The 25823-nt window shown below is 32.3% G+C and overlaps 1 protein-coding gene across 2 annotated transcripts in view; it reads left to right on the top strand.

The window, feature by feature from the left end:
• GABPA (GA binding protein transcription factor subunit alpha) overlaps positions 1-24835 on the top strand; it is a 55052-nt gene extending 30217 nt beyond the window's left edge. The window contains exons 4-10 of one of the 2 annotated variants that reach the window (XM_051984829.1): positions 2718-2802; positions 8151-8396; positions 14754-14948; positions 16460-16519; positions 17560-17700; positions 17965-18157; positions 21863-24835. In XM_051984829.1, coding sequence (XP_051840789.1) covers positions 2718-2802; positions 8151-8396; positions 14754-14948; positions 16460-16519; positions 17560-17700; positions 17965-18157; positions 21863-22091 — 1149 coding nt within the window. In that variant the 3' untranslated portion in view covers positions 22092-24835. The remainder of the gene's footprint in view (positions 1-2717; positions 2803-8150; positions 8397-14753; positions 14949-16459; positions 16520-17559; positions 17701-17964; positions 18158-21862) is intronic. The other variant, XM_051984830.1, reaches the window with a different exon arrangement.
• The last annotated feature ends 988 nt before the right edge of the window (positions 24836-25823 follow it).

Here is a 25823-nt window from a genome sequence, read left to right on the forward strand (position 1 = left end):
GCCTCTGTTGTAAAGTAGCACCTAAAAGAACTAGGAAAGGCTCCAAATAGAAGGCAGTAGGAGGTAGAAAGGCATGGATGACAGCCAGTGCAAAAGCAGAGATGGGTAAGATGGAGTACTATATAGTAAGAAAATCAAGAGTTTGTCAGTTTTGTCTCAGAGGTATTTTCAGTCTCAAATGAAATTGCAAATCCTTAAGTTCTGTATAACTGCCAGTTATTATTAACCTATAGTTTTCAAGCCTCTAGTCCGGTGATAACACCCTATGCTGAGCCTTCTACTGCCCAGCTGCTGAGCAGTGTCTATACAACCAAACAGGGGTGTACAAGTAAATTTCAGGGGTTGAGGGATGGGGGAATGTATGCACATACTTTTTAAAAGTTTAATTTGCATTATTAGCACATTTTTAAGTGTAGGCAATCAATAAAAACAATGAATTAATACCAGTTTTGTAGTGACTATTCACACTGAAAATTTAATAGTAGGTTCACATTCATGCCAGAGCTGGCTTCTAGTACACCTTTGGCTTGGACAGGAGAGTGTAGGAAAGGTAAATAATGCATATTTAAAGCTGGAAGGGCAGTTGGAGGGATAGGTTGTGGTATCAGTACTAAAAAAGAGTTTATGTTTGATCTTAGGGGCAACAGAGAGCCATTGGCTTTGTGTAAGAGAGTAATGTGAGTAGACCATTTCTAGAAAATCATTTTAACAGCTCTATGGAGGATAGATTGAAGTGAGGTAAGACTAGTCAAGGAAATTAAGAGACCAGCAAGAAGTTCAAAAAGAGATAACAAGATAAATTTGGTTATTTGGCTAATTATATACTTTGGCATTAACATAACTTGTAAAACTTAATAAAAGGTCGAGTTTCATATGCAGCCTTCTGTTAGCATATTGAAATAAGCATTTTTTTGGTGCATACCCTTTGATCCAGCTGTGTTTCTACTGGGCTAATCTCCCAAAGAGATCTTAAAGGAGGGAAAGGGACTTACATGTGCAAAAATGTTTGTGGCAGCCCTTTTTGTAGTGATAAGAAACTGGAAACTGAGTGGATGCCCATTAATTGGAGAATGGCTGACTAGGTTATGGTATATTAATATTATGGAATATTATTGTTCTATAAGAAACGACCAGCAGGATGATTTCAACGATGTCTGGAGAGACTTTCATGAACTGATGCTAAGTGAATGATTATATGATGATCACAACTCTGATGGATTTGGCTCTTTTCAACAATGAAATGATAGAGGCCATTTCTAATGATCTTGTGATGAAAAGAGTCATTTACACCCAGAGAGAGGACTGTGGGAACTGAGTATGGATCACCACATAGTATTTTCACCCTTTTTGTTGTTTGCTTGCATTTTATTTTCTTCATCAATTTTTTTCCTTTTTGATTTCATTTTTCTTGAGCAGCAAGATAATTGTATAAATATGTATATTCATATGTTGGATTTAACATATATTTTACCATATTTAACATATATTGGATTACTTGCCATCTAGGGGAAAAGGGGGGAAAATGGGAACACAAGGTTTTGCAAGGATTAATGTTGAAAATTTATACGTGCATGTGTTTTGAAAATAAAAGGCTTTAATAAAAAAAAATAGTAAATTTTTAAAAAGAAATGTACAATTTTTTAAATAGCTCATTTCATAATTAGGGGGAAATGAAGACTATTGCCAAAATCCAGATAAGAAGTAAAAAGGCACTGAATTAATGTGTTTATATGAGTAGAAAAAACAGACATGATGCAAGATACATGCAATTAAAAATGACAATAATTTCAATATAAAATGTGAATAAAGAATAATGAGGAAGCTACAAGTATGAGTGTCTTGGACAAGGATGTTTACCTCATCAGAAAAAATGGAAATTCAGAAGAGAGAGATGTTTTGGGGGAGAGAGAATAAGTTTTGGACATAATGAGTCTGAGATGCCTTTAATTCAAAATGTCTCATAGGCAATTATTGATGTGAGACTGAAGGGAAGGAGAGAGATTAGGATTGAATACTCATGTAAGTTGTGTACCTAGAGATGATAATTAAACCCATGGGAACTGATTAGGTCACCAAGGGAGAGAATTATAAAGGGAATAGAAGCATAAATTATGGAGGCAAGGGAAAATCGGCAATTTCAAATGAAAAAAAGAGATAGAATGAGAATTAAGCAAAGGCCATTTAATTTGTCAACTAAGAAGTTAAATTTGGAGAAAGTAATTTTGATTGAGTGATGAAGTTAGACTCTAGATTGTAAATGGTTGAAGAATGAGAGAAAAGGAAATGGAAGCAATATGTATAGACATCAATCATATTATGGTACATTAGCTATGAGAAAGAAGACAGATAAAGATTAATTGAGATTCTAGTGAGGATTTTTCAAGGTAGAAGAGACTTGGGTGTTTGTAGGTAGCAGGAAAAGAAACCAGTTAATAAAGAGAGCTTGATCTTGCAGTGTGATACAATAGAAAGAGCATCGGCTTTGGAATTGCAGAAATTGAGTTTGAGTTTTGTATCTACACTTATAACCTCTCTGGCTTCTCTGAGATCCCTTATAGCTCAAAATCTATGTTCCTAACATTTAGGATTCTTTTCTCTTAATATTTACTTCAGCAGTTAAAAAGTATTTTTGCATAAAAATTAAATGTTGTAATGTTCCTCAATTAAAGTGAAAAAAAAATTATGTTAACATTTTATTATTCTATCCTTATATCAAGTTGGATCCAGACAGAAGTTTATTTGACCAAGGAGTAAAGACTGATGGAACTGTTCAACTTAGTGTACAAGTCATCTCTTACCAAGGTTAGTATTTTTTGTTTTCAACTAAAATAATATATTAAATAACTATTATATGTCAGGCATAGTCCTGATTATTAAATATTATTTTAACTGTATCACTTGGCTATTTAGCAATTGTTTTACAAATTAGAGATTATTGCTTATAGTACTTAATTTTTTCATAGAATGTGAACTTATGCTTTAGTTTTAATAATTTATATTTAACTGAATTTTGATTATGTCAGAGAAACTTAAAAAAAAAAATTTCGGTGAATTCATTTTTAGACAGTAGATCAATGATGTTTCTATAGTACAAATGTGACCATGTCATCCCTCTTCTCAATAAAGTCTCCCTTTCATCTCTAAGTTTAACTACAAAATTCTTTTTAGTGTTCAGAGTCCTTCATGACTGCCTATCTCCCACTTTTCCAAATCTTTTACATCTTACATCTCTCCCTTGTCACATACTCTTCCATCCAGTAACACTGGCCTCCTTAGTGTTCCTCAAACAAAGAACTTCATTTCTCAGTTCTGATAATTTTCACTAAATGTCTTCCATACCTAGAATGCTTTTCCTCCTCATTTCTGCCTTCTAATCTCCCTAACTTCCTTCAGGTAGAAGAATCCCTTTCAAAGAAAGCTCTCCTTATCTACCTTGATTCTAATCCCATCTCTTTGTTGATTATTTCCAATTTATCCTCTATACCAGACTGTACATGGTTACTTTCAAGTTATCTCTGTCATTAGACTGCAGGTTCCTTGAGAACAGGGACTGTTTTTGGTCTTTCTTTGTATCCCCAGTGCCCTAATACATAGTATATACTTAATATTTTTTTTATTGACCGACTCTTTATTGACTAAGCAAATTATGAGTGTTTTAATCTGAATTACTTTAGGTAATTTAATGATTGTTTTAGATAATTGGACAAAATTCAAAAATCATATCACTAACTGAGGTTTGATTAATGAATATTAAACAATTGGTCATTATTTTTGTCTTCCTTGACAATATTCTGAAAAATGGAAATACTCAGTAATTCTATCAGAAGACTTAAGAACCATTGAAGGCTTGATTAAATGGGATTTGAATATGTTCTAGGAAGTCATAACTTTAAAATATTGCTATCTCAAATCTCTTTATCTTAGGTATTGCTGAGAAACACATTTGGGGTCTTTATAAGTTACGTAAATGAATTTTAAAGAATTAATTGGGCAGCAAAGTTTTAACTACTTTCAAGACTGATTTTCATTATTAATTCAACGTGAGTTTGTTTTTCTTACAAAAAGTTTTGCTATATTATATTTTGGTTGAAAACTGCCAGAAGATACCAGATTAGGAAACAGCTGCTAAATAATGCATTATAATTTATAGGAGCGCTCAAACAGAGGTTAAGTGATTTATCTAAGGTCATACATCTAATAAGACTCTAAGATTGGATTTGAGTACAAGACTTCCTCATTTTAGGCCCAGGACTCTATCTACTGCTCCACTAGCTATTTTTAGCTGGAGATGGGACTACTGGAGATGGAGAAATTTTCTAGGGTGAAAAGGCTGCTACGGCATAAAGGATCAAGAATACATGAAGATAGTTTTCAGGAGACTGACAAACAGTTGAGAACATTATGAAAATTTTATTCAAATCATTAAGAATAACAATTGTATATTCAGACAGCATTTAAGTTTTATCCACACACCCATGAAATTGGAAAAGATGGTTAAAAAAAAAAAATGGAAGAGTCTGTTTTAAAGAACCTATAGAAGATGAAAAGTACACTGTTGGTAGAGCTGTGAATTGGTCCATCTATTCTGGAAAATAATAATCAAGCTTTTCACATTATTTGATCCAGAAACCTTATTTCTGGGCATAAACTCCAAGAGGTCTAGGACAAAGACAGGCTCCTGATATTATGCTCCTGATATTATCAAAATATAAATAGTATTTTTTGTGATACCAAAAAAACATACTAGAAGCAAAGAGTGCATGTGCCTGCACACATATGCTGTTTTGTGGAATATTATTTAGTTGCTACTCCTTAACTGCCCAAGCTCGCACTTCCTCTTTGGGGGAATGTCTCCCCCTTCCTTAAAAACCCTCACTTTCATTGCCTTTCCCTGCCAGTTGTTGTTCTATATTTCTTCTCTCTTTTATAGCTAAACTCCTTAAGAATGCCATCTACAATCTGTGCCTCTACTTCTTTTTCTATTTTTGTCAACTTCGCTTTACAATATGACTCCCAACTTCTTTATTCAACTGAAACTCTCTCTAGAGTTACAAATGGTCACTGACTTGCTAGATATAATAATAGACTTTTTTTAAATCCTCATCCTTGACTTCTCTACTGCCTTGGGACTATCACCCTCTATTCTTTGATGCTCTTTCCTCTCTTTCTCTTTCTTCGTTCTCTTCCAGTCTTCTCAATTTCCTTTGCTTGATCTTCATCTAAATCATATCCAGTTTTCATAGGTGGCCCCTTTTAAAGGCCCTCCCTGGTCTTTCTCTTTTGCCTCCATATTGTTGGTTTTCAGACTTTTTAAGGTTAGGACTCCTATACAATTACCTTAAAAACTAGTCAAGTCAGAGGGATTTTGTTTACATGAATTTGCTTGTTGATTAGAAGTTAAAATATTTCAGTTTTATAGAAATAAATTTTACCTTAAGGGATCCCTGAAAAAGGGTCTCAGGGATTTCTTGTCCCTGGGTCATTGCTTTACACTGATTTGCTTAAACTATCTCAGCAGCTTCCGTGGATTAAATTATTATCTCTCCGCAGATGATTCTCAGATCTCTTTATCCACCCCTAGCCTCTCTTGAACTCCAATCTTAAATATCAAACTACTGTAGAGACATTTCAAACTAAATGTCTTAAAGTCATCATTTCCCAGACTGAATTTATTTTTTCTTAAAACTCCTTTGTTCTTATTTCTATGGAAGGTACATACTAACCTCCTCCTTACCTGAGCTCCCTTACTAGTTGTCATCCTTGAGTCTTCTCTCTCATCTTCTACATCCAATCTTGTCAATCCTGCTTCTACTTTGGCAACATATCTATGTCCTATCCCTTCTCTCTTCTGACAGTACCAACATCCAGGTTGAGGTTCTCATCAACTGATACCTCGTAGTCTGGATATATAGGTATGAAATAGTCTTTCAGTTGGTCTCACTTCTTCAAATCTCTTCTCACTCTGGTGAACTTCTTAAAGCACAGGTATGATCATACCACCTTACAATCAGCTCTAGTGGTTCACTGTTATACCTAGGATCACATACAAAATCCTCTTTTGCCTATATATTTTTGTAACCTGATCCCTTCCTACTTTTACAATCTTCACCGTCTTCCTCCTTCCCATCCAGTCATACTATGTGCTATCCCGTATTACTAGCTTCCTTGCTGTTTTTCATATAACACTCTTATTACCCAACTTCATGTACATTCTCTAGTTGCCCCACAGTGACAATGAAGAAGTATAGAAAACCTCCCCTTCCTTATCTCTATTTCCTGGCTTTCTTGGCTTCCTTCTTGACCTCATTAAATTCTTACCTGCAAAAAGCCTTTCCCAGTCCATCTAATTCTTAGTGCCTTGTGGACTGTGATCCACCTCCAATATATCCTGTTAGTACCTGATTTGTACACAGAATTTTGCATGTTTTCTTCTTTTTTACACTGTCACTTCCTTGTAAGTTAGGACTATTGGTTGCTTTTATTTGTATCTTCAGCCCCTTTCACACAGTGACTGACACATACAAGGTCTTTAATATATGCTTGTCAACTTGGACTTGGATGTTCTGATCAAGCCTGCCTTCTTCTTCTTCTTCTTCTTTTTTTTTTTTAATTTTTATTTACAAGATATATGCATGGGTAATTTTTCAGCATTGACAATTGTAAATCCTTTTGTTCTAACTTTTCCCCTTCTTCCCTCCTCCCCTTCCCCTAGATGGCAGGTTGACCAATACATGTTAAATATGTTAAAGTATAAGTTAAATACAATATATGTATACATGTCCATACAGTTATTTTGCTGTACAAAAAGAATTGGACTTTGAAATAGTGTACAATTAGCCTGTGAAGGAAATCTAAAATGCAGGTGGACAAAAATAGAGGGATTGGGAATTCTATGTAGTGGTTCATAGTCATCTCCCAGAGTGCTTTTGCTGGGTGTAGCCATTTCAATTCATTACCATTCTTTTGCAACTAATTTGGTTCATCTCATTGTTGAAGAGGGCTACTTCCATCAAAATTGATCATCACATAGTATTGTTGTTGAAGTAAATAACAATCTTCTGGTTGGTTCATTTCACTCAGCATCAGTTCGTGTAAGTCTCTCCAGGCCTTTCTGAAATCATCCTGCTGGTCATTTCTTACAGAATAATATTATTCCATAATATTCATATATCACAGTTTATTCAGCCATTCTCCAGTTGATGGGCATCCACTCAGTTTCTAGTTTCTATTGCCTGCCTTCTTTAGGCAATACATTATATTCCAAATTGTCCTTTCTTTTTCTTTTCTATCACCAAAGTTTGCCTCAAAATCCTTCTAGGTGACTATTTCCTGAATTAGGGACAGCATCCAAAATAATTTCAATAATGAATTTTTTTTTAAATTACAACTTTTTTAATATACATACATATATGCCCTATAGTCTCAGAAGTGCTTAGATTGTTCATTGATATGAAAATTTTAATGTGTTAGATGATACAGTATGTGAATCACTACCATTTCATATTATAAGGGCAAGAAGCATCTATAATATAGTGTATGAAGAGTTAGCCTTGAAGTGAGGGAAACTTGGTCTCTAAACAGTTTTGCTGAAACATAATCATATTAGTTTTTGAGAGCTGATTTGCTAAATTTTTAGCATGAGCATTTATATCTTGAAAATTGGCAAAGATTAAAAATCATGTCTTGATTATTGTTTTGTTGATTGCCTAGACTTTAAAAAATGAAGGACAAAATGTAATGTAATGAAGAATGTGTTAATAATGCAAATTATAAACTTGTTTTAGGTGTTTTTGAAAAATTAAGTTAAATATTTTACCATATCGCTGGTTTTAACATATACTTACTGGGTGAATATAGACAAGTCACTTAACGTTGCCTTAGGCAGCTCTGTAAAAGTATAAATTGCTGAGCAGGTACTTTTTTGATTTGGAAGAAACAATTTAGAACTACCTATACCCTTAATCACAGGTATGGCTTAAATCAAATATCGATTATTGTTAATAACTATTACATGCCAATTTGGATGTATTGCAACAAAACCTTGTAATAGTTTGCAGTATGATGTTTGTAAGAATTTGAAATAAACTGAATATTGTTTTAATAACTTATTCTTTTCTCTCAAGTTAAAAATGTTTTTTCCATGTTTTTAGGGATAGAACCCAAGTTAAATATCCTTGAAATTGTTAAACCTGCTGAAACTGTTGAAGTTGTTATTGACCCAGATGCCCATCATGCAGAAGCTGAAGCACACCTTGTGGAGGAAGCTCAAGTAATAACCCTTGATGGCACTAAACATATTGCAACAATTTCAGATGAAACCTCAGAACAAGTTACACGATGGGCTGCTGCACTTGAAGGCTATAGAAAAGAACAAGAACGTCTTGGAATACCCTATGGTAAAAACAAATATATATGAGAACATATTGATGAACTATTTTTTAAAGTATTAATATTTTCTGTTTCTTACATTACCATAGTATCCCATGTATTTCTCCCATTCTTTCTCCTAAAGAGTTCACCCATATAATAAATAGTATTTTTTTTAGAGTGCACAACAGCACTGAAAAGTTTGAAAATATATGTAATACCTGTGAACCTCCTCCCTCCATGAAGAAGTAGTTAGGTTGAGATTGTTTTTCTCACATCTCTTCATTCAAGTCCTCCTTAATCTTTATAATTTTACTTCATTTATTTTGATGTTTTGGTAATTTTTTTAAATGTATATTATTTTATTTACTGTGTATATTGGTTTTTTAACTCTGCGTCAATTCATATAGAAGTTTCTTTATTTCTCTGTATTCATCACACATCATTTCTTACAGAACAGTAATATTCCATTACATTCCTGTACCACAATATGTTTCACTATTTCCTAATCAATGAGCAGCTATTCTGTTCTCGATTCTTAGCTATCACAAAAACTGCTGCTATGAATATTTAAGAAAATATTTTTATGGCTTTCTTGGAGCATAAACCCAATAATAGAATCTTTGGTTTAAGAATATGGACATTTTTTAGTCACTTTATTTGGGTAACTCCAAATTATTTTCCAAAATGGTTATACCATTCCAAGGTTCCATGAAAAATTTATTAGTGTATCTGTCTTCCTACAAATCCTCTAACTTTGTACCTTTTTTTTTTTAATCATTTTTTCCAATTTGTAAGGTTTGAGATGAAAACTCAGTATTTTGTGAATTTTCATTTCCCTTATTATTTTAATAACTATTGCTTTCTCATTTAGTTTGAGGTCTAGAAGTACTTACTGTTCTCCCCCTTCGTTTTTCTTTTCATCATTTCTCTTCATATTCTAGGTCTCTTGTTTTTTTTAATAAATATTATATTAATAAACTCTATAAAGTATTCCCTTGTAGTTTGATTGCTTTAGTATTACAAGTATAAATTAATTTTGATATTTTTATTATATTGATATGACTTAGCCATGAGCACTAAATATTCCCTCTACTTTTTAAGTTATTTTTTATTTCTTTAAGGAACACTCTGTAATTGAATCTATAAGTCTTTTGGATGCTGAGGATTGTATATCCTCAGATATCCTATGCATTTTGTATATATTGTGGATTTCCCTATTGTTTTTTGTTTTGGTACTGTTATATAGAAAACTACTCATTTTTTAAAAGGTTTAATTCTTTTTATTTTTTGGGGGGGTGAGAAGGGGTTACATTTTAAGTTCCACACTGTCTCCTTTCCCTCCCTAACTCATACCAGAGAAGGTCACAACTTCACAGATATATATATATGAAAACATACTATGCATACAATATTGCTGTTACCATATATGTACAACATTTTCTTGGTTCTGTTCATTTCACTCTTAATTATTGCATGCAAATCCTTCCATGTTTTCCAAAAATCAACCTATTCATCATTTCTTAGAGCAAAGTAGTATTCCATGACAATCATATACCTCAATTTGTTTAGTCATTCCTGGGTATCCCCTCGGTATCTAGTATTTTGCCACCACAAGGAGAGCTATCATTAATATGTTAGAATATATAAGTTCTTTTCCTTTTCCCTCATCACCTTGAAAAACAGATCTAATAGTGGTATTGATAGATTAATGGAGTTTACAATCTTATAACCCTTTGCTCTCCAAAATGGTTGGATTAGTTCACTGTTCCACCCGAAGTTTGGTTGTGTTCCAGTTTTTCAACATTCACTTCTTTTCATTGCTTTTTGTGTTTTAATTATTATATATAAATACTATTCATTTTTGAGGTTACATTTTGTAATCTTTACTTAATTGTTTCATTGTCTTTGCTCATTCCCTGGAGTTGTCACAATTTTAATCATTATACATCTGCAAAGAGATATGATTTTATCTCTTTACCTTTCTTTATTCCCTTATTTCCTCACTTGTCTTATTACCACTGCTAGCATTTCTGGGACTGTTTCAAACAATGTAGTGAGAGAGTGGGCATGCTTACTTCAGTTTACTTAGTACAAAATCCCCACTGCAAAAGGTACTTGCTTATGATTTTAGATACTCTTTTTATATATTTTTTTCTCTTTGCTTATACTCTATGCCTAAAATAAGATTTTTAGAATGAAAGAGTGTTGTACTTTGCCAAAGGTTTTTCTGCATCTTTTGAAATGAACATATAGTTTTGGTTTTTAATATTGTGGTGATTATTTTTTTAAAGTTGAACCATCCTTGCATCCCTATAGTATAATATAGTATAACAGGATAGTATAAATCCTATTATGTGAGTATAAGCCATGAGTCATTTAACTCTAGTTTCTACAGAAATTTGTTTGTTTCCCTATATTCCCTTTTGTTTTTTTTATATTTATCTAAAACTGAGAGATTCCTCTTGCGATTTTTGATTAATCTTTGTGTCTTCTTGAAGCTTAATTTTTTTTTTATGAATTTGGATGCTAAGGCATTTTGAGGGTATAAGTTTATTATTACTAATAGTTTTTATCTATGATTCCATTCAGTATAATAATAGTTTACTTGTTTATCACATTTTGTTTTTTGAATGTTTATTTTTGATTTGTCTGATAAGGACAACTATTGTTTTGGATTCAGTTAATGCATAGTAAATTGTCTTCCATCCTTTTAGTTTTATTTTGTGTATGTTTTTTATAACTGTTTCTTGAAAAGCAACAGACTATAAATTTTTTTCTTACCCAGTCTTTAACTCTTTTCTGCTTTTTTGAATTGTTTAATCAATTCACATTTAAAATGGTAAAAGGTAAGTTTAAATTTTTCCTCATGTATCTAAAATTGGTGCCTTTTTTCAAGTAAGATTTTTTTTCTCCTATCCTGTTGTAAGCACAATATCATGTCTTTTCAGTTACTTTACTTAAATTTAGTCTTTTTTTTGGTTAAGATGTCTTTGTTCCCAGAAGCTCTATTCTCCTCATTCCTGATGCCTTCCTCTCATTTGTTACTTTTTTTCCTTAATGGTTTTGTATATTAGTTTCTTGCTTTTGCTTTTGTCTAGTTATATATTTCTTCCCCTTCTTTTCCCCTCTCAAGCCAATTTCCACTTCTCTTCCCCTTCATTTAGTTCTATTTATTAAGAGAGTGGAAGGATCTTTCCCTTTTTTAAAAAAAATTGATTCTTACACCTGTTTCCAAAAAGGATTTTTCTCATTTTCATTATTGGTCTTCCCTTTCTATTTATTTTAGACTCTCATTCCAATTCATGGCTTTTATAATTATTCAGTCTCTCTCATTTCTCTGTATTTTTCATACAATCAAAGCTTCCAAGTTATACATTCTAGACTCTGCTCTAGGTGTTCTCTGCCACTGATTTGTAGGACTTAACCCATTTATTTTCCCTTTCCATTGTGCATCATTCTCAGAAGAGTGCCATTTATTGCAGGTGTCAGAAAAGGTACTGGCTCATGATATAGCACTATTGTCATTCCTCACCCCCATCTTATCTAGTCCGTCTCTTCTTGACCTTTATATTCTACATTTGCCTGGAAATCTTTTGTCTATGCTTTCCCATTTTTCCAGGTGCCATTTGATCCCCCAAAGATTCCAACTTCTCACCTTCCTGGATTAGTAGACTTTATTCACCAAAATCCCCTGGGCCTCATCTCATGTAAGGCCTTCATCTCCCTTCATCTGTAAGAGCATTCTTCAGTGGAACTCCATCTCATCTCTGAAAGTAAGGCTTCCTTTCTTTCCTCCCTTTTTCAGTGTTCTTCTCTTCGCCTAAATCTCTGTAGATTCTTCTCTTTCTGAGACCACAGAGATCACCTTTCCTTTATTACTATTTGATTCCTGCTCACTCACTTCTCCCTAGTCCTCGACTTTATACCCCTCACAAAAGAAGCATTCACTAGTAGATTATTCACAGGTTCTGTCCATAATGCCTTATGCTATCTCTTCACCAGATTTCTGCTTTCACTTACACTTCTTACTGTATGTTTAGAAGGATATCTCTTACTGATACTTCTGTTTTTATACTGCTGCTGTCTGCAGTTATTTATTCCTCCTGTATTTTTGTTGTTTGGGATATTCCAGAAACAAATAATTTCTTCAGTTCTCATTTTCATTCTAAAAATATTTCAAATTCCTCTTTATTGTGGAATATCCATCTTTTGTCCTTTATAATAGCCCATATTGTCAGGATAGGTCACTATGGACTCCATCCTTAGCCCCAATGTTCTTTGGACCATGTAAGTCCATCCCTCCTTTTTCTAGTGGGTGCAAAATACTCTTGTATTATTCTAATGTTCTTTCCCCTATCTTTGAAAGTCTTTCTCCTGATGGCTTAAAGAACTTCTTGTTTCTGGTTTGATTTAATCCATTTGGGGATTGATTTAAATTTAATCATTTTGTCTTGGATTTGCAGCCTTGGGTATTTTTTCTGGAGGCAAACTGAATTCATTCAGTTGGAATTTCATTTTCTATGTTAGAAGTTCTGGGTAGTTCCATTCTCTTTTGTTATTTCCTTCATTATAGTATTAAGGTTTTGGGAGATCTACATTCCTTAAGTGGTTACGACCTATCTTTGAAATTCATGTTTTGCTTGCATAGTGAGCACCATTTGAGGTTGAGTAACTAGAATTTGTAATGTACACAAGCAACACTTTATTATGACTTAAATTTGTCAGCCTGTGAGTAGGAGCAAAAGTAGCATAGAGTGGGAGTAATAATCCCAGGCAGAACTGGGGTTTGACAAGAAGTAAGCAGTGATAGAACAATTCACAGAACAGTGACAAGGTATTCTAAAACACAGAACCAGAGAATTGAAATGATTAATTATTGGGTTGAGATTAGAAAGGAAAAAAAAGTTAAAAAAAAATTTATACTAAGTGAAATCATCAGACATTATAGTTGGGAAGCAGAACAGGTGACAGGACAGAATCCAAAACCAGCTGAGGAAAAAACTGTGACCCCAAAATATAATTGACTTCTAGAAATACCATCTCATTTATCTCAAATAAAAATCAGTATTTTATAGCACTTTACTTAAATTATTTCATTTAAGCATCAGAGCAAGTCTGAGGTAGGTAGCTATTACAGATATTTCTTCCTTGTACCAGATAAGAAAAGGCTCAGGAGTCGTATTCATACCTAGATCTTCCTGATTCCTAAGTGAATAATAAGATAAATCATTAATAAGTGTTAGAGATATAAATAGAAAAATAAATGCCCCTACTTTACATAGCTACATTCTAGTGAAGTAGAGATAACACAGAAAATTTCAGCTTCAAATCAGATAGAAATGTCCCATGTTGTCCTTAGTGTGCAGTATCAAAATAAATGTTATTGCCTCTTTTTTATGTCATTTTCATTGATAAAAATCACCTGTTTCTGATTTTTGAACCACTTGATAGTACCAAGAACTTTTCTAGTTCTTAAGTAGATGTGGCTATTTGCATGAGCAGATCCAAGCTGTGTTTCCACAAGTGTTATACTCTCCAGAATGATGGCTAAACACTACATTTTTATTATCAAGCCTCTTCGGTTCAGACTCCTCCTTTGTGTCCCTCAAGGCTTGGGAGAGTATGGAGCAGTTTCTCTCTCAAGTTTCTTCCTGCTTTATCTAACTTGTTTTCCAAGGACAGCTGGTATCTGATAGAGGGGATAGATCTCTGGGCATAGAAACTGGGCAACTGAAGTTCAAATCCAGAATCAGAGATACTTTGTAGCTATGTGACCCTGAGCAAATCACTTCTTTTTGTTTCTCAATTATAAAATGAGGATTAATAATTGCACCTACTTCTTAGAGTTAATATGAGGATCAAATGAAATATCTGTAAAAAGCACTTAGAACAGCGCCTGACCCATAGAAGGCACTGTATAAATGCTTATTCCCTTCTCTTTCCTTTTTCCTCTTTTATGTAAAAATTGATCCATAAGTGGTGGAAATGACTCTACAGGAGTTGTTACCCTGGATGATGGCTATAGTCAGCATTTTATCCAGTATTACATGGATTGAGGGGTGTTTTTTTTTAATCTATATTGTCTTTTTTACTGGCTATATTTCATGTTGATAAGTTAACTATAAGATATAGCATATTGATTTAACATATATTTTAACATGTATAACATATATTGGATTGCTTGCCATTTAGGGGAGGGAGTGGGGGGAAGAAGGGGAAAATCTAAAACAAGGCTATGCAAGCGTCAATGTTGAAAAATTATCTGTGCATATGTTTTAAAAATAAAAGGTTTAAAAAAAAAAGAAATCGCATATGCTATCTAATATGAATAAGGCAAAGCAGAACAGGCTTTAACTAATAAAGATTTATTACCTTGTTTTTAGATCCCATACAGTGGTCAACAGACCAAGTCCTCCATTGGGTGGTTTGGGTAATGAAAGAATTCAGTATGACTGATATAGATCTACCTACACTAAGCATTTCAGGAAGAGAATTATGTAGCCTCAACCAGGAAGATTTTTTCCAAAGAGTCCCACGAGGAGAAATTCTATGGAGTCATCTGGAACTGCTTCGAAAATGTATGTTAAATCTGTTATGTACCATGTAATTTGTTAATTTGGTTTTTATAACTTTTATTTAAAAATCCATCTCAGTTTTTATTTTTATCTCAAGTGCCTTGCAGAATTTTAGAGTTGGATAGATTCTTGGAAACCATCTAACCCAGTGCATTTGGCTTAATAGTATTCTCTACAAGTAGGCAACTGGTCATCCAGCTTTTGTTTGAAAATCTCCAGTGACAAGGATTTCACTACCTTCTAAGGAAATTCATCCCATTTTAGTTAATTCTAGTTGTCAAAAAATGTTCTTTACGTCAAACTTAAATTTATCTCTTGGCATCTTCTACCCTTTGATTGTAATTATGACCTCTAAGAATAAGCATAATAGATCCAATTCCTCTTCTCCATGACAGTCCTTAAAAGATTTGAAGGCTTCTCTTATATATCTTCTAATATATAATATTTTATACACACATACACACACACCCCAAACATCACTAAGCCTTGACCTTAAGGCCTTTCACCATCTTGTTACCCTCCACTGAATGTTCTCCAGCTTCTCAAAATCAGTCAATAAACATCTACTGATCTAAGAGAAGGAAATGCTTTAAAAAAAAAAGACATAATTCATCTTGAGTAGAGAACAACATAGTAGGATTATCAGCTCATGAGTCATGAACACTAGTATTGAATGTAGCTTGAGATCACATTGGCTTTTTTTGAGCACTGCATATCTTATCATTGATTGATAATGAATTCCTACTTTATCTTATATTTGGTTGTCCTATAGTTTAACACATATACATTTAGAGAACCATAGTTCTCCAAGTTAACTGCTACTTGTTTAATTATATTTGTATATTATATTTATATTTGTTAAAATTATGTTTTCCTAAGAGTAATGGAAATTTTCTTCTATTGCTAGTTTTAATTTATTCTTTGCAAACAAATAAAAATTCCCAGTTACTCTTGTTTGTATTATCAGCCAAAATCATTACTAAATTTTTAGATTTTATTTTCTAAATTAAAAAATTTTCTTTTGGTTCTTCTTATACTGTCTCTCTTGGACCTATTTTTCAGGTCAGTTGTTTTTTCCCACAAAGTATTTTATATTTTCTTCTATTTTTTCATTCTTTTAAATTTGTTTGATTCTGGGTATCTCAAAGAGTCATTATCTTTCATTTGCCCAATTCCGAATTTTAAGGATTTGTTTTTTGTACTTTCTTTTCTGTTTGGCCAATTGTACTTCTTAAGGAGTTGTTTTTTCCCAGTGGATTTTTGTATCTTCTTTTCCATTTGACCAATTCTAGTTTTCAAGCAGTTGTTTTCTTTTTCTAAACTGTTGACTCTTTTTTCATAATTCTCTTATATCACTCTCGTTTCTTTTCCTGATTTTTCTTCTACCTCTCTTATGTGTTATGTTTATGTTATATGCATTTTGTATGTGACATTTGGCTTTGGATTTACTTATTCAATTGGTATCTACAGTTAACAAAATTAAATAATGGTTTTTTTTTTCCTTTATTCTTCAGATGTATTGGCTAGCCAAGAACAACACATGGGTGAAATAGCAACAGTTACTATTGATCAACGTGAGTATGTAGGTCTTTAGTTTATCAATTTAAATTATTTCTTCACTTAAAAGAAAAAACATTTTTATTTCTTAAAAGCAAAATGTAGACCTTTTTGAATCAACTTTATAAATATAATTTGCTTTACTTTAAGCCATGTTTTTCAATTGGTCTCTGACTTGCTAGTGCATATCTAAATTTAATATTTTTTAAATCATTTATTCATTTGTTCTACTAACTAGTTAGAATAGTTGATCAATGGAATTTTCCTATACTTGGAAAATATAAAAAGCACATAGTATCTGAGGAGTTACCATGTAATAAGCCATAACATAGTTTTGTTTGTTTGGTTTGGTTTGGTTTGGTTTTTTTAACCAGACCTGTGATTTCATTGGTATAGGAACCTGCCAGGAAGGAATATCCTCTACAGATCAAGACCTTCTCTGAAACTCATAACTTTAAAAAGTTGACCTGGGGCTGTGAAAAGTTAAGGGAGTCACTCAGTCATCTAGTTAGTGTGTGTCAGAGGTCTTAAACCCAAGTCTTCCTAACTCCAAGACCAGCTGTTTAACTTTTATATCACACTGCCTATTATAATACAGATAAAGAGTGTCAAACTCAGATAGAAGGGATTCCTGTGGCTCACATATTGCTTAAGAAAACCACAAATTACAAATCTGTTGTATTTTTTATAAATGTTGTTAAACATTTTCAAATTATAATTTAATCTGGTTGGTTTTGCAGTTAAGAGTTTGTGACACCTCTAATGTCAGTATCAGTCCCATATCATTATGATTGTCAATTTTTCAAAAAGAAAATCTAGTTGAATATTTTCCAAGTTATTTTTATAAAATATATTATTTATCATGCTAAAAATTTTGGATCTTTTTTTTTTTTTTTTTTTTTTTTGCCAAGTTATCTTGTGACTGTGAAGAAATTATAAGTCTTTGCCTAAAACTAAGTTAAAGGAATTAAGTAAATGTACATTTTTTCCCAGAATATTGTACATATCTTTTATTAGGAAATTATAACTACTTTTTAATGGTTTTCTTATGTTTCAGCTGTTCAGATTATACCAGCATCAGTACAGCCCACTACACCAACCACCATTAAAGTTATAAACAGTAGTGCAAAAACAGCTAAAGTACAAAGAGCACCACGAATTTCTGGAGAGGATAGAAGTTCACCTGGAAACAGAACTGGTATTTTTCCACCTCTTTTATTAGCAAATATTTATATTCCTAATGTGGTTTTGGAATTATATGTGTACATTAGAATTGTACCTGGGAACTTTCATTACAGATGGACTGTAGAGTGAAGGTGGAATTTCCCCTCAAGTGGGATTCAAATGGTAACCAAGTATTTGTATTGCTGTTAGTGGATTATAAACCAAAGAAATATATTACTTTTTTCATCTTTGTTTCAAGTATAATAATTAGTTGTGGCTTCTAATTCTGGCTGAATAGGAAATAATGGACAAATTCAACTATGGCAGTTTTTATTGGAACTTCTTACTGACAAAGATGCTCGAGACTGCATTTCTTGGGTTGGAGATGAAGGAGAGTTTAAGCTAAATCAACCTGAATTGGTGGCACAAAAATGGGGACAGCGAAAAAATAAGCCTACTATGAACTATGAGAAACTTAGTCGGGCTTTAAGGTAAATAATTTACTAAATTTTTGAAACTTTTTAACAAAATGGCTGTTTAACAAAATGTCAGATTTGCATTATTATGTTGTAGAAATTGTGTAGAAATTTGTGTTGTAGAAAATGTGTAGACATAAAAATAGTTGTGTAAAAAGTATTATTAAAAATATTTGTGTAGTTTCTTTAAAATCCTTTTTTGTCCTTTTCTATTATTTCAATTTTAGTAATATTTAATATCAACCAACTAAAACTGATATTTAATACAAATTGATTTTTAGAATTATATTTAAAATCAATATTTTTAAGGTATACCTAACTATTTGCTTAGATTATTGTTGTCCTTTCTAAATCTGCAGTGATTTCAGGATACCAAATTTCACTCGGTTGTTTATTATAATTGTTTCTGTGACTCTTATTATTGTAAATAAAACCAAAACTTTTAAAGACATAATCTTTGGGGATCCCAACAAACCAAAACTAGATTTTTTGTTTTGTTTTATAGTTGTTACAATAAACAAAGACTTTCTTGTTTGCACAGTTGACTAGAATATGTAGAATAATTTATGGCAAAGGAAGGAAAAATGATATAAACTGAATTTGTAGAGTTTAAAAATACCTGAGTGACCAGACATGCTACCTTCTAAGGCACCCCATTGTACTTTGGGATTGCTCTAATTGTAAGGAAAATTTTTTACTGACATCACATTTAATTTTCCCATTAAATTTTCCAAGCCCTTTTAGAGCAGAACAAGTCTAATCATTGTTTTAGAAAGAAAAGAATGATTCCAAAAAATCTATAAGCAATGCTTTAAATAAAAACATGGCCAGAACATAAATTCTACCAGAATTCCTAAGACATAAAACAATAGTTTAAGAATGTTTTTATAAATGAATTGAGAACACCAGAGAAAAACAGGTTAAAAACAGAGCTATGGATAAAAAGATTTAGAAAAGGAATTAAGTTTAGCACAAAAGCTGAAAAAAAAAAATTGCCAAAGCAACAAACTCCTTGAAAATTAAAATAAAACTAATAGAAATTAATGATTCCAGGAGATAAGAAGAAATATTTGAAACATAGAAGACTGAAAAAAAGATAAGCTATCTCAGCAAAACAACTGATTTTGAAAACAGATTTAAGAGAAACAAATCCATCTGGTGGTTGCTTCCAATTTGTATTGTATCTGTGAGAACAGGAACTATCTTTTGCCTTTTTTTTTTTTTAATCTCCAGCCATTAACCCGGTTTCTGGCACATAGTAGGTGCTTGATAAGTTAGTTGACTGACTAACTGACCTGTGGCAGACTCATGTTTTTTATGCGATTAAACTGAATAATAGGAATTTACATATATAGAAAGGCAGAAGGATAAGGAAGAAAGTCAGTGGGAATGTATAATGTATCCTTATCAAATCAGTGGTAAATAATGAAGAGAAAATAATTCCTTTAATCTTTCAGAAGAAAAGGGCCTGTGGAAGAAACAATAAAATGACAGGGAGAGAGAGAAATAGGATAAAGAAGTTGAGAAATTTTAATTGAATAGCAGTAGAGTCCCATTAAACAATCCTTTCATAGACAGATAAGAGATATTCAATAATGAGACACAAGAACATTACATATCTATAGAAAGTTTTTTGTTCCTTGAATCCCTTTCAACAAAAACTCAACAGATACCTGTGGGAAACTACTAGGGTAATTTCATATGCTTAATTTTTCCATTTTTCATATGTTATTATTATAGATTTTCATATTATTATTGATTTATTCATTAAATCCTTAAAATAATAATAAAATGAGTGAAAACTTTTGCTCCCCAAATCTCCAAATCATATTTATGTTATTTAACTATAATCATCAAATCTTTTTAGTATAATTAGAGATATTCTGTAAATTTTTTTGAAAATCCAGATCTCATATGCTTATTATTTATCTGCAAGACTTTATATTAGATTTCTTTATTTTACAAATTAATATAAATAACAATTAAGAAAATTGAGTTCTGATAAGTTACATAGGAAAAAGTTTAACAATCTCTATAAATTTAATTAGGCAATATAGGGTTTGTTTCTGCAGAACCTTAGTGATGGCTTACAATGCACATGCTACAAGAATGCTGATGTTCCTAGCATTTTGATTAAATGATTATACAACTGATAGGATTGTATTGAGATTGATTGAGATAGGTAGGATTACAGGGTAACAGAATGGTGGAGGAAGCGAGCTACTCTGGTGTTGTGTACAGAATGCACATGAGGGTAAAGCACACACATTTGTCTTTTGGGTATGGCAAATGTTGAACTCTTAGAGCAGTTTGGAAATAATTTGAAAATGAGTTGAGAAACTGCAAAACACATTGAGCGTTGTCAAAAGTGGTAAGCATTTTGTATAATTACTGTAGAAACTCCAAAATCAATCTATGTGATCATGATAGTTTCAAATTACTGCAGAAAAAGTTCTATGATGTTTCAAACATCCATATGCTTATTGGACAGAGAAAATATATTTATCACACTTACTGCATAGGATACTAAATAATTTTTGTACAAATCCTTTAGATTTATTACATTACAATTATTACAAACCTCTAGTGGTTCCAATGAAAACTATTGATCTGTAGGGATCTGGTGCTTAGACAGATCACTGCCTCTGAGAAAGAATTATAAGTCCATGGACACAATCTTGCATAGGAAAAAGGGAATTAAAAGCCATTAGAAGCTCCTAACACAACAAAGCATGGGAGGGCATGCTTTGCTATTTCACAGCAAAAAGGGAGAAATGACTGTGAGGAAGGCAGGGACTTATAATGAACTATAGGGGCAATACTTGTATCCTGTCTATTTTGATTGATACTTCCAAGAATGAAAGGGGCAAGATAGGTAAAACAATAATGTCAGACTTAGAGTTGAAGACTTTAGATGCCATCTTTGGCATTTTACAACTCTGTCATTTTACAAATAAAAAACTAAGGAAGAAAAAGATTAAATGACTTGCCCAAATTATATGACCAGCAGGTATCTAAAGCAAAATTCAAATTTAGGCCTTCCTAACTTGAAGCCTAGCACTTTTATCTATTGTGTTACCTAACTCCTCCAAATGTTGAAGAGAGCAAATATGAATTAGGAATTACTGACATGAATCAGTTACTCAATTGACAAGCATTTATTAAGCATCCACTACATGCCAGGCGCTAAGCTAGATGTCAAGAATACAAATTTTAAGAATGAAACAATCCCTGCTCTCAAAGAACTACGTTCTAATACAGGAGATAACATACATATGTATTAGCATATACCAAGTAAATACAAATGAGTTCATGAGATTTTCCTTTCCAAGTAAGTGATTTGTTGAGTTTTTGTTTGTTTTTTTTACAAGAGAAGAAGCAGTTTGATAATTCCTAGGAAATATTGTGTCTTTACTTAGATTACTTTTTGATATTGACTGATTTTTTTTTTTAATCTGGATTATTTTTACTGGCAAATATTTGTACCAAAGTCATCTTTGCTATGAAGAAGATTTGAATTGAACATAATTTTTAGCTTTTATATTAATTGAGTATATCTCACATTTATTTATCAGGTATTGAGCATTTAATAAAATTTTAATTTATGGTGATTTGGTAAATAATCAAAGAATATGCTAGATTTCTGTTTTCTAAAGTTATTAGAATGTATCTATTATTTATCCCTGGCATAATTCTAATGGGTTTTTTCCTTTATTAAAGGTATTACTATGATGGAGACATGATCTGTAAAGTACAAGGCAAGAGGTTTGTGTACAAATTTGTTTGTGATTTGAAGACTCTTATTGGATACAGTGCAGCAGAGTTGAACCGTTTGGTTACAGAGTGTGAACAAAAGAAACTTGCAAAGATGCAGCTCCATGGCATTGCACAACCAGTCACAGCAGTTGCATTAGCTACTGCTTCTCTGCAAACAGAAAAAGATAATTGAACCCAGGACCTTATAGGAGCATGAGGCCTTTTTGAATAGTTAAAACAAGCATTGCTCTTTGTTACAGAATCTGAAGCTTCTTTTATTCGTAGACAATACAATCTGATGCATGATTTTTTTACAGAGATTTCAGACTATTGTGAATTTGGATCTTTTTACTTTGAGCATATATTTCAGTGTATGCATATGTATGTGTTAAGGGATTAACACAGCGTCTTCAGTGTGAAGGCTGTCCCGCTATGGTTGGTAGTTGGATATCTGTCAGGAAAGCTGAATCTGGTCAGTATTAATTTAAAAATAATTCATAGTAGCATCTAAAGAAGTAAGTGAAAAGCTATAGGAAACAGTCTAGGTCACACTTTAATAATTTTGGAAAATGTGACTGTTTCCCCTCTCTGCTGTCTTAGATGTTACTTTAATTAAAACTACAGAATGGAATTTCTACCACTAGTGCATGTATGCCTGTTAGTTTCATCTAATCAAACAACTGAAATAAGAAATGTTATAAAGAAGTTGAATAAATTACTAAACTTGCGGTATCAAGTCATTATGGCAATTTTTATATTTGCAAGGAAAGTACAAAAAGGTGACTAGCAGAAGATCAGTGCTGAAGAAAGAGATCCAGGTTTAAATCTGGCTTAAAGTCAAGCCAATTATATGGATTCATTGTATTATGTATAGAATAAAATACCATACATGAGACCAAGAATTTAAATTATTTTGAGAGATGTAAATTCTAATAGACCAGCTATTAACAGAAATCTTAATGATCTGTTTTTCCTGTCAGAAGTTTAAAAGCCTGAAAAGGTATACCTCAACCAGAAAATAGTTTTGTGTTTTATTACCCTACGGTGCTGGTTACATTAAGCAGGGCAGCTTATATATTCATTATGTTTTTTTACCTGGATGAAATGAAGACTTCAAAGCAGTCAATAGTTCCTTACCGTACAAGAATAATATTTTACTTGCACATGTACTTATGAAAAGCTGGGAATTTGGCTTCCAGACTTTTGGACAGCCTAATATTTTTTAAAATGGAAATAGGCTTTCATTTATGCTTCCTTTTCAATTATCTTAACTATTCTCATACCCTTTCCTCCATGTAAATAACCATTATCCTCCCATAAATTAACTCTGGACAGAAATATCTCATTTTTCTTTTTTATAAGGACATTCCTTGTACCTAGAACCAAGAAACTAATGAATATTTCTTCAGCTCTCCATAATAGGGAGCTGGTATTTAAAACGTGACCCTTGATGCCCTACATCACTCTTAAACCTCCTCCTATCCCTTTTCAAAGCAGTAACTTCATAATGAAAGCTCCATAAATGTTATTGACTTTTAATTGGGTAGAAGAGATCGAGACTCATAGGGAAGATCATTTTCTTAACAATTGATCCTGGAAACAGGGAAGAAGTAGCTAAAGTATTTTTCACCCTCTTATCTTCTTCCCTAATAATTTCCACTACTGAGTTAAGTAATGTTTTACTCTAATAGTCTAGCTTTTTAAAAAAAAAATATCTTAATATCTTTTTTAATGCCTACAACACTTTATGTAGCTGAAGTAAAACTCTTTAATTTCTATTTTATGTGCAATTTGTCAATGCAAGTGGTGTAATGACATTTGCCATTTAAGTTATATAGTTAGAAGGCTTTTTTCTCAAAGATTATAAAAGGAGTAGTATGCAATTATAAGTAACAGCATAGCTTCGATTAACCACTAAAAGTTCCAAGATACTAATAGTCCCCCTTTTGTCACAGGAAAAAAAAATGACAACTTACTTATGATTTTTCTAACTGATAAAGGATTGTCTGGGGAGAGGGAAAAACCTCTGTATCTCTTTTGGATCCATCTCTGACTAAAAAACGTGTTTGTTGGCTTGGGGAAAAGGACTGAATCCAGGTTATCTTTGTCTACATAAGAACCATATTGATTCACTTTTTTTTTTTTCTCAAAAAAAGTATTCCCCACAGCATTTTTTTCCTCCATGGAGTTTCATCTGTTTCCCCCTCATTGGTAGCCACCTTATTTGCCTTATCCACTAATGATGTCAGCAATATCAGCCAAGAAAATTTCAGGCTAATTTGGACTTTGTCCTACGTATATATTTTTGAAGCTAATGAATAGTCATTTGGAAAGCTTATTATGCAGCTTTGTTTTCAAATGTCCCTTCATATAAAGCAGTTTACATCTGTAGCTAACTTGCCTAAAAATTGACAAAGATCAGGAAAATCATGTGTTAGCATGTTAAATTAGAGGTGGATAATCCAAAAGAAAGATGCTTTCTATAGTTAAACTCCACACTTAAATTAAAAATGTCTTATGAAACCAAGTATATCATCAGTAATTCAGAAATAATTCAGATTAATACTTGCATTTATTGTCTAAGCAATTATCTGAAACCCATTATTGAACAAGTATATTTCTTTGAAAGTTTGTTTCATTTATTTTTGGTAAGGTCTGCTGTTTTTCTACATTTGTGATTTATGCACTCCTCCCCTTTAAAAAGGGGTAGTGCAATTTTCAAATAGCACAAAACTGTTTTCAAATTTGTCATATTTGCAAATCTTTGATTAGCTAGGTCATCAGACCTAGAGGGTATACAGATATTAAGATGTCAATGATATGTTCTGTTGCTACCAGGAAAAAAAAAAATTACCAATCTTTTGTAAAGGGAAGCAGGATTTTTTTGAATATGTTTTTACTCTTTAAATAAAGACACTTATACTGTCATAGTAACAATTATGTATTCGTGTTTTTTTAGTAATTTTAAATAAAACAATTCTTTTCTATTTTTACTCAGATATAAAAATATTTGTGCATAAAATGTCAAAATCATAAAATAAGAATAATAAAACTGTTGAACAATAAATGTCTTTGATGTTTGAGGGTTTTTTTTCCCCCTAAATATAATAGTAATCTCAAATTCCCAAAAATGACTAAGAGGTTGAGAATATCATACTACTGTATCATATCTAAGCAATTAACACCTGAAGGTCATACACAAATACAGGAAAGTGCTATTTCACACATAGAAAACCTATGGATTTACCTGCCAGTTTATGGAAAATTGCCTAAGCTGCATGGAGATGAAGTCCGTCATAACTAGTAAGTCTAGAAAGGTAAAATTTTAACCCAGGTCTTTAACCTTCTAATCCTAGCATTTTGTCTGGTCTATCTCACCAAGGAACCTCAAACAGAATTAGTGTCTCAAAACTAATTTTTGGGGGAAAAATAGCTTTTTTCTATGAAACCAAATTAAAAGTCTATTCTTTTCTATGAATGCAAAGGGCTACAATTTGATGTTTGTTTTTTTAATAATCACAGACAGTGCTTGCTTCTGACATAATGGTGATAATGGCACATAGTAAAAGGGTTTTTTAATCTAAAAGTTTAAGCCTTCAAGTTAATGAGGATAGAATTAGAATCAGCAATTCTTAAAATTGCACTAAAGTTCAGATGAGTGCCTGGTTCAACACTTTGGTAAAGCTTATATACTTTTAATTAGAACTAGATCACATTTCAGTTTTTATTAATGAATATTTTGAATACTTAAAAATGAGATGGCTTTAAACATGCTTACTTGCTATCCAAATGAAGTATGTAGTGCAATGGAAAGAATATTGTATTTGGAGTCATAGAACTTGGGTTTTAATCCTGATTTTGCCACTGCCTATGTGATCTTGGGCTGTTGATTTCTGGGTCTTTTATTCCCTCATCTGTGAGGGTC

This window comes from Antechinus flavipes, chromosome 3 (genome assembly GCF_016432865.1).
Source record: "Antechinus flavipes isolate AdamAnt ecotype Samford, QLD, Australia chromosome 3, AdamAnt_v2, whole genome shotgun sequence".
Lineage (NCBI taxonomy): Eukaryota > Metazoa > Chordata > Mammalia > Dasyuromorphia > Dasyuridae > Antechinus > Antechinus flavipes.